This window comes from Gavia stellata, chromosome 30, assembly GCF_030936135.1.
Source record: "Gavia stellata isolate bGavSte3 chromosome 30, bGavSte3.hap2, whole genome shotgun sequence".
In the NCBI taxonomy this organism is placed as follows: domain Eukaryota; kingdom Metazoa; phylum Chordata; class Aves; order Gaviiformes; family Gaviidae; genus Gavia; species Gavia stellata.
This window is the reverse complement of record NC_082623.1, coordinates 4,388,132-4,404,081: the sequence shown is the minus strand read 5'-3', so window position 1 is coordinate 4,404,081 and position 15,950 is coordinate 4,388,132. Positions and strand designations below refer to the sequence as shown.

Genomic DNA, 15,950 nt, shown 5'->3' with positions numbered 1-15,950 from the left:
GTCCCGCTCCGCTCCCGAGCCTCCCGCAGCCCTCTTAGCTCATAAAGCTGGCCCTTTATTTTGCTATTACATGCCTTAATATATGTTTTATGGAAATTATACATTTATAATATATATCTATATTTGTTTTTCTCTTCTTTTCTGGGAGGTACTGTTTTGTGCTAATCTCTCTCTCCGCAGGGTTGTTGGCACCAGCCCTGCCAATGAGTTACAAAAGCAGATTCTTTGCCAATTTATCAGAGAAAAAAAAAAAAGAAAAAAAACTTATTTAAAAATATATATTTTTTCTGCTTTTATTAAAAGCAAATTTATTTAAAATAAAATATAAAGAGACTGTAAGTTTTAAGAGACGATGCATTTATTTCCCTGTCCCTGAGCGTGGCGGCCGGGGCGGGCTCCCCAGCTCGTGTAACCGGGGCAGACCCCCCCTTACACCGGCTGCGGGGACGTGCCGGGGACCGCGGTGCACTGCTGTGGCCCACACAGAGGCTGTGCTGCCTGGCGGGGAGCCGAGGGGGCACGCAGTCCCATAGGCAGCAATTCCTCCTGTCTTGGGGGGCCGGAGGGGACGAGGAGCATCCCGGTGCTCCTGCCCCTGGTGTGCCCGGAGCTGCCGGCAAGCTCTGGCTCAGCCGTGCTGCGGTGGCCGGGTCTGAGCCTTCCCAAGGCGTGAGCACAGCCCGGTGCACTGGGACCCCATGGCTGCCCTATTGTGGAACCCAGTGGTCATTATTTTGTTTTTTTTTAAAAAAAACCAAAACCTTAATTCTTAATTTTATTTTGGTTATTATTTTTCATAACACTTCATATACCAGTGACTTGTAACCGAGAAAGGATTTGCATCGGGAGGAAATCTATTTATGCACTGGGGAGGGTGGGAAGGGAGGCATTTGTTTTCTGGGTTTTTTGCTAGTGTTAGAGAAATAAAAGTATCTAAGAAACAACAAGGTGTCAGTGTCTTTTGTCTAGAGGTGACCTCAGATGACACTTTAATATTAGACCAAAGAGGCAGTGGACGAATGGCTGCAGCATTTCAACCGTTCCGGCAAGGTCTCGCCTTGCCCATAGCTCACTCCAGGGCTGGTGCCACCTTCTCCTCCCTCTCCCTGTTTTTGGGGGGGTCGTTTTCCCAGTGGAGTTTGTTTTAGCTGTAGCTGCTCAATAGCCAGCCCTCTTGGAGGAATAAAAGAACGCATTTGTACCTGGCAAATTTGCATGAAGCCAAGGAATGAAAGCGGCTGGTTTGTAAATGTGTGGAGCTGGTCCCTGTGAGCTTTCCCGAGGGATATGGGTGTAGAGGTCCCTGTGGGGTGGCTTGGGGGTGGCACATGCCATGCAGGGACCCTGCATCAGCCACAGGCAGGAGGTCTGGCCGAGCCATCGGCTCTGCACCGGGCAGTCAACCCCGTGAGCCAGGGCTTGCACGGGGCTGGGGCACAGCGGGTGCAGAAGCTCCCCGCTCCCACGGAGCAGCCTGGCTGTGAGCTGGGACCATCCCTGCCCCACGCCATGCATGGGTGATGAAGCTGCAGGGAGCTGTGCATGCAGCACCCAGTGCCGCATGGGGCCCCCTCCCAGCCGGAGGCTCACGGTGCCCCAGGTACCACTCAGACACCCCAAGGGACACCACAGCCGCGTGCATCCCCCTATTTTGGGGATTGCTCCAAGCCATCCCTTCCCAGCGAGGACATGCAGGCTGGGGCAGGGAGAGCAGGACCAGGACCCGTGACCACCAGCCCCTCTATATGTCACCCTGCAGCGATGCCCGGCCACCGCATCCCCCCGAAGGAGGTGCTGCCGCCATGGGGCAGGCGCTGCCGGGCCGTTAATGATTTGCAGGATGACGTGGGGACTAAAGGGCTTTCCAAGGGTCACTGCTGGGGAGGCACGTGGAAGGGCGGCCGCCCTCGCCCGGCCTCACCCAGCCCTCCGCCGGCAAGATGGTGTCTCTGACCGACTTCCAGCGTAAGTAGGCGGGTGGGCTGGGGTGGCCGTGTCCCGGCAGCGATGCCCATCCCCATGGGACCAAGGCGCACTGTGGGGATGCTCCACAGCACCGAGTCAGGGCTGGAGGCTGCTGACCGGGATCGCCGGGACAGGGAGAGGGTGCGATGGCAAGCCCCATCCTGGGGCAAGGGGACATGGTGGGAGCCCTGCCGGGACATGGGGACCAGGCAGGGCTGTGTGTGGGGACCAGCAGCGTGGGCACTGCAGAGCCAGGATTGCCCTCACCCTCTGCCCTGGGTCTGCATCGGGAACAGCAACTGGAGAGGTGCCTGGCTCGTCTGGAGAGCATCGCCAGCCTCTCCCACCGGCTGCCTGCACCGACACCCTTCGTGCCACTGTTCAGAAAAATGCTAGAGACAACCTTCCCGTTGTTTTTTTTTTTGTAGTTTATTCTTTATCTGGCAGCCCAGAGGATTTTCTGGGATACCAACACTCTCCCCAAGGCTTGGGCAGGTGGAAAGGCTGTGTCTAAGCTTTGGAGACAAATCCAAAGCACATTTGTGGGAGGGAACGGGCCAGGGAGGTGCTGGGGAGAGCAACCGCAGTCCAAGGTGGGAGCTGAGCTGTGTGCCCAAGTCCCCGTCTCAGCCCTCCTCCCGTCCTCCCCAGGGATCGGCGTGGGACTGGTCGGCTTTGGCCTCTTCTTCGTCCTTTTTGGGATGCTCTTGTACTTCGACTCAGTGCTCCTGGCCTTCGGGAATGTGAGTATGGTGGGACCAGGGCTCCCCGGAGCAAGCGCTGATGCCCAGGATGGAGCAAAGGGCTTCTCTGACCTGCTCCCCTTCATCCTCCCAGATCCTCTTCCTCTCTGGCTTGGTCTTCATCATCGGCTTCAGGAGGACCTTCACCTTCTTCTTCCAGCGACCAAAGCTGAAGGGCACCAGCTTCTTCCTCGGGGGGGTCGTCATCGTCCTCATGCGGTGGCCCCTCCTGGGCATGCTGCTGGAGGCTTACGGCTTCATCAACCTCTTCAGGTCTGTCCCGCAGCACCCATCTCCCCAGCATGGCATGGGTGCCCCGGGCTGGAGAGCGGGAGCCAGGCGGCCTTGTGTCCTGCAGCCCTGGGCAGAGCCCCCGCTGCTCCCATCCCAGCGAAATCCTGGCACAGGGCTTAACAGAGACTTTTGCTTTGATACAGGAGTTTTTTCCCAGTGGCTTTTGGTTTTTTGGGCTCGCTGGCAAACATCCCTGTGCTGAGCAAGGTGAGCAGGGCGCTGGACACGGTTCTCCCAGGCAGATGTGACCCTTGGGGTTTGCAGTCCTTGCGTGATATCAACCCCGATCGCCATGGTTGGGAAGACAGGGAAGGTCGCCGCAGTCTCTCAGCAACCCCCCGAGGATGCACTGGAGGATTTTCTTGCTAATCAGGATCTGTCCCTGTTGCAGCTCTTGCAGAAGGTGGGAGACAGCAGCTCCATGGTGTGACCTTCAAGACAGGCCGAATCACTGGAGATGGGAGAGCGCGAGCGAGCCCTGGGTCCGGCTCTCCCGCGGTGAGCTGTTGCCTCTCTCAGCCCCGGGACCCTCGCTGTCGGCTGGAGCCACCCCCACCGTGGGGACAGTGCCTTGCTGCCCCACGGGGCTCCTGTGAGCAGCTCCTGACCAAACACTGTGCCAGACAGGTTTCTGGAATTATTTGCGTTATTTTATTATTTTTGTCTTCCCCCTGTTGAAAGATTTAATTAAAAAGTGTGTCTGAGAATGAATTCAGACTGTGCTCCTTTCCTGTGGCTCAGGGCTTGCTCCAGCTCTGGCTTCTCTTAGTGTCACCAAGAGGCATCATGGCCATGGCTGGAGATGGCACAGGGATCTTCCCATGGCCATGGCTGGAGGTGCCACGGGGACCTTCCCATGGTCACGGCTGGAGATGGCACAGGGACCTTCCCATGGCCGTGGCTGGAGGTGGCATGGGGACCTTCCCATGGTCATAGCTGGAGATGGCACAGGAACCTTCCCACGGCCATGACTGGAGATGGAACGGGGACCTTCCCATGGCCGTGGCTGGAGGTGGCATGGGGACTTTCCCATGGCTGGAGATGGCACAGGGACCTTCCCATGGCCATGGCTGGAGGTGGCATGGGGACTTTCCCATGGCTGGAGATGGCACAGGGACCTTCCCATGGCCACGACTGGAGGTGGCATGGGGACCTTCCGGTGGCCATGGCCCCGGCTGCCCTGGCTACGAGCCCCAGCCAGTGCGGGCAGCCCTGGCTTGCAGGCAGTGGCCGTGGTGCTGCCTTCCCATGCATCCCGCGGGGATGTGGGCTGCGGAGCCCAGAGCCCGGGGAGCCGCGGGAGAGGGCAGGGGAGGTTAGGAAAACACCCATTAAACCACATTAACATTTCATGACCTGATCGGAGGAGAGTAAATTACCCCGTTCAAATTCAGCGACCATGAAAAAGCACATGACATCTGGGGTTATTAATTAATTGAGAGATGCTGGGGTGGGAGCGGGGGCTGGAGCAAAGACACAGAGTTACAGTGCTGACATCTCTGAGCATTACGGGCCAGGACTCGCATTTCCCATAGACCTGTTTCCTGCGGGATGCGGCCAGGAGGGAGCAGAGCTGGACCCGCTGGCTGCTGCCTGGCAGGATGGAGCTGGTAGGAGCTATGGTGCTGCCAGAGTTTGAGCCAGGGGAACATCTCCAGCACCCCGTGCCCACCCCAACACCAGCATGGGTGCTGGGGGGGGCTGGCTGCCTACCCATGACCCGGACGTCTGCACCGCTCCGGGGGAGCCTGCCGAGATCCGCGGCTTACACCCCGGAGAGGGATCCAGCCCCATCCACCGGCATTCAAAGCGCCTTTTCACCTGCTGCGCATCCTCACAGCCCCAGCACGCCTTCTGGGAGGGGCGGTGGGAAGCTGCTGCTTTCCAGCCCGTTTCTGTAGGGACAGAAAGAGGCTGTTTTGGCCAGCTGCTGGGGGCCCCATCACGTCACATCGCCCACCACGTCCCCTCTGTGCCCTCTCTGCAGCTGCTTTGGCCTCAAGAACCATTCAGGCCCAGGTACATCAGGTGCTTTTAAATCCTGCTCGAGGCAGGACCTGCGCTGCTGGATGCTCTGGAGGATGAGCATCCCCCAGTGCGAGGGGCCGGCTGCTCACAGGGAGACCTTCCTGGCAGGCAGGAACCTGAGGACAGTGCGGAGCTCTCCTAGCTTAACGTCAGATGATTTTTGTTCGGGCTGCAGAAACTCCTCTCCCCAGGAGCGCAGCCAGCACTGCCGGAGAACTGGTTGGATAACTCAGCAGGTCTGTGCGATCAGAGACACAAGGTAAATGGATGCGAGCCAGGTTTCTACGAGCACTTGGGAAGCTGGGTGCAAGCAGGAGTTTAATTAAACCAAGGCAATCACATCAAAGCTGGTCCCTGTGCAGATACCCTTCTTAACTTGCAGGAATTAATTAATGAGTCTGAGTTAAACCTGTTCCCTCTTGATTGAAGGGCCTGAGCGAGCTGGTGGCAGTGCCTGTTGGCACTTAGCAGGTACTGCACAAGCACCCAGGTTTGCAGTGGGTTTGCACCAGGTGAAAGCAGAGCTGGGAGCTGCTCTGACAGCTCTGATGTGGGGTAACTCATTTGGGCACCCAAACCCCAGCCCCAGCAGCCAGGTTGAGCCCTGGGTTACAGAGGACGAGCTCCCCAGCAGGTATAAATCAGGGCAGCCCCCCCCAAGGCTGGGTATCGTTGCTTTGCACCCCTGGGAGGTCTGGCTCAGGGGAAGCTGCTCCCTTGCTGCTGGTTTTGAGGGGCTGCCTTTACTTTGAGCGCAGGTCGCAGTGCGAGGCTTTCAAGGGGGGGGGGAAAGAGTTAGCAACTTTCTAGCATGAGCTTGGAAGTGGAGGAGGAAGGTAGAGGTGGGTTCGGTCCTGCTGGTATCAGGGCCAGCTTTGATGATAAAGCGGAGGGGGTTGGAGCAGAGCGAGAGCTGGGGCAACTGCTTGCAGAAGAGGGATGGAGATGGAGCATGAGCTTGGATATCATGCAGGTAAGCGAGGGCTACAGCCTCCCTAGTGCCCAGCTGCAATTCCTGTCTCTTTGCTTCACCCTGCTGAAAACTTGGGCTGCAGAGCAACTTTTTCTGGTCAAGCTTCATCTTCAGGGCTTCACCAGAACAAAGAGGAGCGGTCCTAGAGACCCCACATGCAGGATAAAGTGATCCCCCTGTTTAATGCCCCCATCCCCACGGCAGCAAGCATGGATGAGCAGGGTGTGTGCCCCCGTCGCTTCACCCTGCTGGGAAAATCAAGCCAGGATGGAGCATCATCCCTGGCTGGCAGCGGGGGATGCTTCCCATCAGGCTCCAAAGTGACCGGGAATCGCTGTGAGCTGCCTCTGGGACGGAGCAGGCAGCAGCGAGCTGGAGCCGGCACTGCTCTCCCCAGCCCGTATTTCTGAAGCTTATTGCAGGGGAATGTTTTCCCTCTGGTTCAGTAAATTGCGATTTCAATGTGCCCTGCCAGAGCAGTTTTGGTTTTAAGCAAACACTTTGGGTGAAGCCTCGGCTCTGCTGACGTCAATGGCCAAGTTCCCCCAGTGTCGGTGCCATCCAGAGCCTCCTCTAAGTCCTTCCCAGAAGGTTGCTTTTATGCTCGAGCTTTTTGGTCATCCAGAACAAGGATCCTCACAAGCCTCGTGTGTTTTTACTAGCAACAAACTCACGGACTGTGTAAAATGTGTGGGAAGGACAGAAGTGCATCTACCTTTTTTACTGTTTTAAAAGATCCCTCAAGGAATAAGGCTATTCAGTAAAACTTCCTAATGAGTCTATTCAGAGAGGAAAGTACTTAATATTTCAAATTTTATTTTAAGAAATGCGCTTGTTCAGCCCAACACTAGCGAGGAACACATTTATCTTGCAGGAAAGCATTTGTTTCTCTCTGGAAAGCATTTTCCTTGAATTCACCTTTAGCTCAATCATTTGACTCCTTGAAAGCAGGCGGGAAAATAACTTAAGAGCATTCCCCTGCTATTTCCAGATGAGCTGCTCTTTATAGGATACATAACTGGATGAAACCCCAGCCCTTTGCAGCAAACTGCAGTTTGCAGCAGTGCATGAATCGAGTGGGGAGATCGCAGCCTTGCCTGATGGCCTGTCACCTTCAGTCGTTGAAATTCAGGTTAAGTGATGTTTTGATTAGAACTGCCTGGTGCTTCGAGGCTGCGTGGGAAGAGTAAAGCATCCTCCCTGCAGGTTGGGGCCTCCTGAAGTGCTGGGGATAAAATCAGTGCGGTCCCAGAGCTGGCTGATGTCCCTGTGGATGTCCTTCCCATGCTGCCCTGCAGAGCCTGGCCCTTGCCATGGCTCCTGCTCCAGCCCTTCGGGCCTGAGCACCAATGCTCCTTCCCCCTCCCCTGGTTCCTATAACCCCGTGCACAAATTCACCCTTTGCAGGTTATTTAAAGCCCTGCGCCAGGTCTTTCCGTCGCTGCTCCCATGCACCAGCTGCTCATCCCTGCTTGCTGCTGGCGGAGGTGAGTGGAAAATGCCTTGCGGGGATTCTCCTTGCACCGGGGAAGGTGTCCTGCACCGAGGGGCGTCCTCAAGCCCTGGTGCTGCCAGCGAGGCGGGTCAGCCTCAGGGCTAGCACTGGCCACTGCAAGGCAACAGCCCTGGGTTCCCTGATGGGCTTGGGTAAGTTGGTTTTGCCTGTTTATGCCTTGGTTTCCCTTCAACAGGGCTGTGGTGCCAACCCCTTGGCAGGGAAGGGCTGTCTTCCTTGGAGAATGGAGCGGGCTGGTGCTGCCTTTTCCCTGGTACCCGCAGCCCTCTGCCATTCCCAGCTGCATCCCACTCCGGCTGCCTCATGAGAGAGGAGTCTGTCTGTCCCTCCCAGGGGAAAACCATGCCCAGAGCATCTAATGCTCCTCAGGGCTCCTGCAGACGTGCCTCCCCTTGGCCATGGGTCAAAGGGGAGCTGGAAATGCCAGAGCCCCACAGCCCCACATCCTGGGACCACCTTCCCCCAGCTGATGTGGCCCCATCCTTTGAAGTCACGCTGAAGCTCGGGCCTCTACTTTGGGGAACAGGGCTCAGCAAAGCAGGCAGAGCCCGCGGGATGCCTGGGAAGGGGATTTATGTCCGGTGGCTCCCCGCCAGGCTCTCTCTCGCATCGCTGCAGCTCCTGGGCTGGGCTGCTGCCTCCTGACCTCTGCGCCTCGCTGCAACCTGCACCAGGGCACAAGGCCTCCCCGAGTGACGCAGCGCCGGGGCTCAGCGTGGGAAAAGACGTCAGGGCCGGGGGGAGCGGGGCTGCGACCCGCGGGGCAGAGCCTCGGTGCCCACCGAGGTCAGCCTTCCCCTGGCTCCAAGCGCTGCAGCCAAAACCCCACAGGGGAAGGAGGCGTTAAAGCCCCGGTTTTGGAGGGGAGCTCTGTACCTTGAGGGGTGTCCTCCTCACCCCCCCAGCACCCATGTCCCCTGGACAAGGGTGACAGCAGTGCCCTAAACAAATCCCTGCTGCAACAGGAGGGTGCCGGTGTGACTGCGTAGCTGGGGGTTTCGAGGCAGGGGCAAGTGTGTCATCAGGTTTCTTCCAAGAACATTTTTATTGCTTTTGCAGTCATTTCCCACCAAGGTTCCCTGAGGTCAAGCGCTGGGCTGGGAGCCATGGGGTCTGATCCGGCACCCACCACCCTGGGCTGGGCACTGCTTGGGGAAACACAGCCGTGTGTGAGCCTGGGGGCTATTGATGCACCTTGTACGAAGGAGTCTCCTGCAGCCCATGCTGAGGTTTTTGAGCAGCATCTCCCTTCCAAAACACAGGGCAGGGCTAGGCACAGCAGATCGGGCACCCGGAGCCACGCTGGGCTCCTCTGCACCTTGCTTATACAAGACAGAGAACGGACCGCTCCTCCCAACCACGATGTGCCTGGCCAGGCTGTGGACACGTGTACCTTGATCTAATATCATATGCAACAACTGTAATGAGTTTAGCTGTTCTCTGCCCCAGGCTCTGCATTAAGGCTCTGCTCCCTCACTGGTTTAACAGAGCTGGGGGGGGGCTTTTCCCCCTCGCTGTGCTCAGAGCAGCCCCCATGAGGGCAATGGGGTCTGGTGGGTTTGTAGTTGGTGTCTGTGTGGCCGAGGGGGCTGTGGCTGAGTGCCCTTTGCTGTTCCCACCCCCAGACCTTTGGGGAAAACCCCATTCCTCTGCAGCATGGAGCTCAAGGACATCTCCTTGGCCATACTGCCATCTAGACCTGAGCCACCACCACCTGCGTCAGCATCACCCACCAGCTCTCCTGGCTGACACCAGCAGGCATTTGGCCCATGCCCTGCACACGCCGTGTTAGCGATGGCTGGGTGCTGACACGTAGCGATGCTGTTAACTGCAGGGAGCGTGGGTTCACGGCTCCCAGCTATTCACAGCTCCCTTTGCCAGCCATGCTTGTCAGCTGTGCCCAGCGGGCACGGGGCTCTCCTGGCTGTGCCACCCTCCGCAGGGGCCGTCACGGTCAGCATCTAGCTACCTGCCTGCACTGCTGCCTGCAGGATCCCCAGCCCTCCCCCGGCTAGTGGGGAGGAGAAACCCACATGGATGCAGAAACCCAGGCTATAAAAGCATCCTCCCCTTTGGGACACAAGGAAGCTCCTGGCAAAGGAGGCGGCTGCCCTGGGAGAGCACGATGCCGGCAGGACACAGCAGGAGGGTGCAGCAGTATCTGGTGGTCTTGGCCGTGACCTGGGGTGCCAGCTTCTTCCCCTCACCAGCCCAGGCTTTGCAGAGGTAGCAGGCGTGCGTGTTGGAGGTGGCTCGCAGTGTTGTGGGTCTTGCTGTCTCCCCTTGGTTTTGGGTGCTTGGGCTGGTGCTGAGGACCAAAGGACTCTCCTCCTGCGGTACCTGCTGCCGCCGTGCTGGGAAACCCCCTTCCGCCTCCTCTCCTGTTCTGTGCTAGCACACCTGCTCTTCCTTGCTCCTCTTCCTCTCTCCCCTTGAGCACCGCATGCCTCAGCAGCACCCCGTCTCCCAAATAACCAACGAGGCCAAGGTGAAGGTTTCACCTGCAAAGCAAAGGAGCCGAGCGCGGGGCTGGGCTCAGCCCAGGGGGGCTGCCCGCTCTCGGTAGGTGCCTCCTGCAGCAGCCGGCCCCCGTGGGCTCCCTGCCCTGGGTGGGCTGTGGTGCATCCCCCCGGGCCGGTGTGGGGCTGGTTGTGCCGTGGGAGCGGGACCCACCGGGGCCCGGCTGGCAGCCCCGGGGTCGGGGGGTGCTGCGGGGAGCTGCTGCCATCTAGAGCCACCCGGCTGGATTTCCCAAGGCAGGAGTGCTGGGAAGGGGGGGGTCTCCTGCGGGTGCCGGGGTGCTCCCCGGCCCCCCAGCCCTGCCCTCGCCCCCCGGCAGGATCGCGCTGCGGAGCATGCCCTCCATCCGCCAGACGCTGCAGGAGATGGGCGTGAAGGTGTCGGACGTCTTCCCCGAGCTGAGGCAGAGCAGACGCAGTGGGGTGGCCGCCCCCAGAAACGGGACGGCTCCCACCCTCCTCACTAACTACCTGGACGTGAGTCTCTCCCTGCGTGGGGGCTTGTCACCCCAACACGGCCCCGCACCCCGCAAGTCCCACTCGCTGCACCCCACGGTGCATTTGCTGCTGGGGGCTCGGCTCTGCGTGAGCCCCTTTTCCTGTCTGAGCTGTGACCCCAGTGATGCTCCCCAATGCCGTGCCTCTTCCAGACCCAGTATTTCGGCGAGATCAGCATCGGAACCCCTGCGCAGACCTTCAAGGTGGTCTTCGACACGGGCTCGGCCAACCTGTGGGTGCCGTCCTACAAGTGCTCCCCGCTCTACAGCGCCTGCGGTGAGTATGGGGGCATGTCCCTCCATCTCGAGGGCTGCTCAAAGTGGGCTGGGGTGGGTTTACCTTTGCACAGCGGGGTCTGCTGCTGGCCGGTCCCCTGGCACTGGGGGGGTTCATCACCCTGCGGAGGCTGGGGGAGCAGAGACCCTGAGCTGGTCCTGCTGTCGCCACCTCCCTCGCTTTCTTTGATGCACGCTCTCCCCAGTTTCCCACAGCCGCTACGACTCCTCCAAGTCACGGACGTACATAGCCAATGGCACGGGCTTCGCTATCCGCTACGGAACGGGAAGCGTCAAAGGCTTCCTCAGCCAGGACATCGTCATGGTGAGTGCGTGCTCTGAACTAGCAGACCTGGAGCCACTGGCTCTGCAAGGAGATGCCCATGTGTGGCTCTGCTCCCCCATAAGAGCATCCCCAGTTACCAAGAGTACGGGGGCTCTTTGGGGGATTTAGCCCCCCAACTCCCTGCAAGGACACTTGTGCCCTTCCCCAGGTATCAGACATCCCCATCATCCAGGTCTTCGCCGAGGCGACGGCGCTGCCTGCCTTCCCCTTCATCTTTGCCAGGTTTGATGGGGTGCTGGGGATGGGCTACCCCAGCCAGGCCATCGACGGCATCACCCCTGTCTTCGACCGCATCCTCTCCCAGCAGATCCTCAAGGAGGACGTGTTTTCCGTCTACTACAGCCGGTGGGTCTTGTGGGGAGCAGGTGCCGGGGAGGTGTTTGTTTTGCAGGGCATGGGCATTGCAACCACAGCTCTGCTGGGTTTGCATCTCAGGGTTGGGAAAGAGCCATGGCTGGGGCTGCGGGACCTGGGGCGGAGGGCATGGGCACGTGGAGGATACCTGGAGGAGCTGGGGTGGAATGAAGCAGCACAAGCGGCAGAGCCAGGCGGATGCTCATCTGGAGCTGCTGGGCAGGGAGTGCAGAGGCTGGGAGTGACCGCTCCCCACTCGTTTGTCACTGTCGGTTTGCACAAAGTGACCAGCTCTGCTAGTGGGACTGAAGCAATCACAGCCGGGAGCGGATTTAGTGTTTCATCTAGAGGCAAAATTAAAAAAATCCAAAAAATCTATTGAAGAAAAACCTGCACCAGCAGCCAAACCTCCTTTCATTTCTTGCCCCAAACTGTTGTGCCCCAGCATCCCTCCTCCTAGCAGCACCAAAACCTGCAGGAGCAGTGGGAGGGCCTGTCCTGGAAGAGCAGGAACGCTGACCCCCCCACCCCAGCACCCCCCACGGGCCCCAGATACAGCAGCCTGGCAATGTGCAGTGACAAACAGGCCCACAAATGCATGCTTAAAGCAGGCATGGTAGCTCTTCACCTCATCTAAAGGTGGATCCATCAATAACGAACAAAGCCTAACGACGCTGGCTGCAACAGCAGCCTCGTCCAAGTGCTGTTTGGGTCCCCTTGGCACCCCAGGGACACAGCCGCTCTCAGACCACAGGTTGATGGAGCATCTCTCTTTTTGCAGAGCTTCGAAGTAAGAAGACGAAAAGCACGAACGCTCTCAAGACAGCACCCACTAACAGTCACCCGCGCACCCCGGGGCTGGGCAGCAGACCCTGCTCCTGCTGCCAGCCCCAGGCGAGCCCTGCCCTGCGCTGGCAGCTGGGCACTGGTCTGTAGGTGCTCACACACTGCATTAGTCCCACACCGGGCTCTGCCAGCATGCCTACCCCGTGCAGGATCCAGCACCAACCTGCTCGGAGACCTCAGCGTACGGCACCCCTCTCCTGCGAGCTCTTGCACCCTGTGCACTAACTTATGGTTTCTTCTGCTCCATCTTGCTCTCTGCCGCTGCTAACCGGGTCAGCAGAGCCTCACGGCTGGGGCTGGTCCCTTCTCCATGGTTTTTCAGGGACAGCAGCTGACGGGGAATCACTCCACTGTGTTTTGCACCCTAGGAACGCTCCTCTGAAACCTGGAGGGGAAATAATCCTCGGAGGCAGCGACCCAGCCTACTACACCGGGGACTTCCACTACCTGAACGTCAGCAAGAGCGGCTACTGGCAGATCAGCATGAAGGGGTGAGGCCAGGGAGTGCCTCCGCACAGCACCGGCTGCATCCTGCAAACCTCCCTGGCCATGCGAGAGGGGGCCTGGGAGAAGCTTGCTGGGTGCTGGGGAAGGTGGTCCGCAGAGGTGTTGCTGGTGGATGCTTTCCCCTCCGGCGGGGAGCAGGATCGGTTCCTCCAGCACAGAGTTGCATCTCCATGCTCAGCAAGGAGCCAGGAGCTGAGCTGGGGAATGCGGAGGGGGTGGCACCGTGGGCTGATTCAGCTTGGAAGCTGCAGTGGAAGAGTTTAACCCCCTTTAGGCCTGCAGAAGGAGTGTGAGGCACTGAAACAATTCTGCTTTGTTTAATTTAAAAAAATAAAACCCAAGCATGATGAAGCTTAGTGCTCACATTTGAGAAGCTTGAAGGGAGGGTTCCCGCTGCCCCTGGAGAGTCTGTGCTCCGGAGCAGCACATGCTCTGCCTGGCCGGCGTTCCCGAGCCAAAGATGTGGCACACGCGCCCAGGGGCACACGCAGCCCTGGGAGCTGAGCTGCAGCTGCCATGGGAGACTCAGGATCACCCCTCTCCCCTCCCGCTCCAGGGTGTCCGTAGGGGCTGAAATCCTGTTCTGCAAGGAAGGCTGTTCAGTGGCTGTTGACACAGGAGCATCCTACATCACCGGCCCGGCCGGCCCCATCTCCGTGCTGATGAAAGCCATTGGGGCAGCAGAAATGGCCGAAGGAGAGGTGAGCAAACCCCCCCTCTGCCCTGCTCTGTGTCCCTGCCCCCTTGCTGCCTGTACCCCAGCCCATCCCTCCGGCAGCAAACAGGCTCAGCGCTGTCTCCCCCTCCCGCAGTATGTGGTGGACTGCGACCGAGTCCCTCAGTTGCCCAACATCTCCTTCCACCTGGGTGGGAAGGCTTATGTGCTCAGCGGCTCAGCCTACGTCCTCCGGGTAAGCTGCATCCCTCTGTGTTGGGTGGGAGGGCGACTCTCCCTGGGCTGGGTGCATCTGCTGGGGAGAGTCATAGAATCATTTAGGTTGGAAAAGACCTTTAAGATCATCAAGTCCAACGGTTAACCTAACCCTGCCAAGTCCACCACTAAACCACGTCCCTAAGCGCCTCATCCACACGGCTTTTAAATACCTCCAGGGACGAGGACTCAACCACCTCCCTGGGCAGCCCGTTCCAAAGCCTGACAACCCTTTCAGCGAAGAAATTTTTCCTAATATCCAGTCTAAGCCTCCCCTGGCACAATTTGAGGCCATTTCCTCTTGTCCTATCACTTGGGAGAAGAGACCAGCACCCACCTCCCCACAACCCCCTTTCAGGTAGCTGTAGAGAGGGATGAGGTCTCCCCTCAGCCTCCTCTTCTCCAGACTAAACAACCCCAGCTCTTGGGGCGCAGCTCTCCTGCAGCATCCTGTGCCCCCCTGGCTCCCCTAAAGCAGCTGCCACAAGCCCCAGAATGACACTTGTCATTTTTTCCCAAACCCTCCTGTTCAGCCAAGGTGTCCAGATGAGCCAGACCGCTCGTTGCTGCTTCCTTGCATGGTTTGGGGGAGATTCGGGGTGAGCAGCAAAAAGCAGAGACAGGCAGAGATCCTCCTTCCTGGAGGAAGGAACGTGGAGGCCAAGCAGAGGGTGTTGAGCTGGGGATCACAGCCCTTCCTCAGGCACGCTGCGGTAGACATCTCCCTCCTGGCACCTCCATCACCGTGTGGGTCTCCTCCTCTTTGCAGCAATCCCAGTATGGGGAGGACGTCTGCGTGGTGGCTTTCTCGGGGCTGGACATCCCACCCCCGGCTGGTCCCCTCTGGATCCTGGGCGCCAGCTTCATCGGGCACTACTACACCAAATTTGACCGGCGCAACAACCGCATCGGCTTTGCCACAGCCCGCTGATGGCCAGGGGGGGCCGGGGAGAGGGCCGGGGGAACCAGCCTGGAGGCAAGAGTACCACCAAGGAGAAATGATTTGAAGTGCAAACAACAGGAACAGCATTTCCTTACAGCTCAGCCACCTCCTCTCTTTACTGAAGCAACTGCAAAACCTCGCCTTCTCCCACTCCAAAACCCCCGCTCTGCTTCCCGAGAGTCTCTGCTGCTGGGGAGAACCGAGCCTTAAACGCATCTTCTAGTGAGCATGTTCAGTCTGGAAATCAAAGCGGGATCCTGTGCCCAGAGTTGTACCTCCAGGGACTTTTAGGGTGATGTGCAATAGTACAACTGGCATGCAGCGGCTCGCTGCTGGCGTGGAGGTGCTCACAGGTTGCAGACAGACTGAGGAGGCATGATCTGTTACAGTTTGTGTTTGTTCTTTGAATGGGAGAAAAATAATCTGGCTGTGTTTAATGGTAGTTTTAGCTGGTGTTAACCCTACCCCTCTCCATGACTTTAATATTAAACAGTTCCAGAGCAACAGGATGGTGAGTGGATGCTTCTTCTTGCAGAGGGGAGATATCAGACACTTTTATTAAGAGAACTGGACAACAAGTGTTCCCCTGCTAGGATCCACCCCTGCGTTTATGTCCTTCCCTGTTTCATGAGTGAAACGCCCTCCCAGCTAGTGCCACAGCGTCGACATGTAGGCAAATCGGGGTCTTTTCAAACAGCAAACAAGCCTTTCCTGCAGGAGATGAACTGCTGTGTGGGTACCCATGCCTCCACCTGCCTTCCCACGGGGGGCTCAGGACCACTGGTCGCACCCCTGGGGACAGAGGGACAGGGCTGTACACAGGCTTTGCTGCCCTTTGGGGAGGGGAAGGTGCTCGCAGGTCTGATTAAGGGTGGCTGACTCTGCCGCACCAGGAAGGCAGCTCTTGCTGCCCCAGCGCCTGGATCTGTTTTTATTGCCACGCTGGCTCCAGCTAACAACTAGAGGCCTCTCTCTGTCCTGGCCATGTGCGGAGATGCTCAGCGGGAGCACGCTGGAGCTGTGAGCCCCGTGCCGGCTGGCTTGGCAGGAGGGGCAGACCAGTGCTCCCAGCCGGAGCCTGACATTTCCAGTTCTGCGGGAGAGCTGCGGTGCTTCAAGTTACAGCCCAGCAGCTGCGAATCCAAGCACTCCCCAATGCCAAGCGATTTGCAGCACGCTCTCATCTCCGGTTTGACCAGCTCAGGTGCCGTG

The 15,950-nt window shown here is 58.6% G+C and overlaps 2 protein-coding genes across 2 annotated transcripts; both read left to right on the top strand.

Moving 5' to 3' along the window:
* Positions 1 to 1,940: 1,940 nt before the first annotated feature.
* GOLT1A (golgi transport 1A) lies at positions 1,941 to 3,432 on the top strand. Its single transcript, XM_059831306.1, has 5 exons — positions 1,941 to 1,965; positions 2,617 to 2,708; positions 2,803 to 2,981; positions 3,146 to 3,209; positions 3,394 to 3,432. Exons 1-5 carry the CDS (start codon positions 1,941 to 1,943, stop codon positions 3,430 to 3,432), a joined length of 399 nt encoding a protein of 132 aa, XP_059687289.1.
* A 6,212-nt stretch (positions 3,433 to 9,644) lies between these two features.
* On the top strand, positions 9,645 to 14,726 carry REN (renin). Its single transcript, XM_059831259.1, has 10 exons — positions 9,645 to 9,745; positions 10,359 to 10,515; positions 10,689 to 10,812; positions 11,018 to 11,136; positions 11,306 to 11,502; positions 12,293 to 12,301; positions 12,726 to 12,848; positions 13,421 to 13,565; positions 13,677 to 13,775; positions 14,565 to 14,726. Exons 1-10 carry the CDS (start codon positions 9,645 to 9,647, stop codon positions 14,724 to 14,726), a joined length of 1,236 nt encoding a protein of 411 aa, XP_059687242.1.
* Positions 14,727 to 15,950: the final 1,224 nt, after the last annotated feature.

Coding starts and splice junctions, on each gene's coding strand:
- GOLT1A (XM_059831306.1), top strand. CDS start 1,941: ATGGTGTCTCTGACCGACTTCCAGC. Junction 2,709..2,802: donor TGCTCCTGGCCTTCGGGAAT/GTGAGTATGGTG, acceptor TCATCCTCCCAG/ATCCTCTTCCTCTCTGGCTT. Junction 3,210..3,393: donor ACATCCCTGTGCTGAGCAAG/GTGAGCAGGGCG, acceptor TCCCTGTTGCAG/CTCTTGCAGAAGGTGGGAGA.
- REN (XM_059831259.1), top strand. CDS start 9,645: ATGCCGGCAGGACACAGCAGGAGGGTGCAGCAGTATCTGGTGGTCTTG. Junction 10,516..10,688: donor TCCTCACTAACTACCTGGAC/GTGAGTCTCTCC, acceptor TGCCTCTTCCAG/ACCCAGTATTTCGGCGAGAT. Junction 12,849..13,420: donor TGGCAGATCAGCATGAAGGG/GTGAGGCCAGGG, acceptor CTCCCGCTCCAG/GGTGTCCGTAGGGGCTGAAA.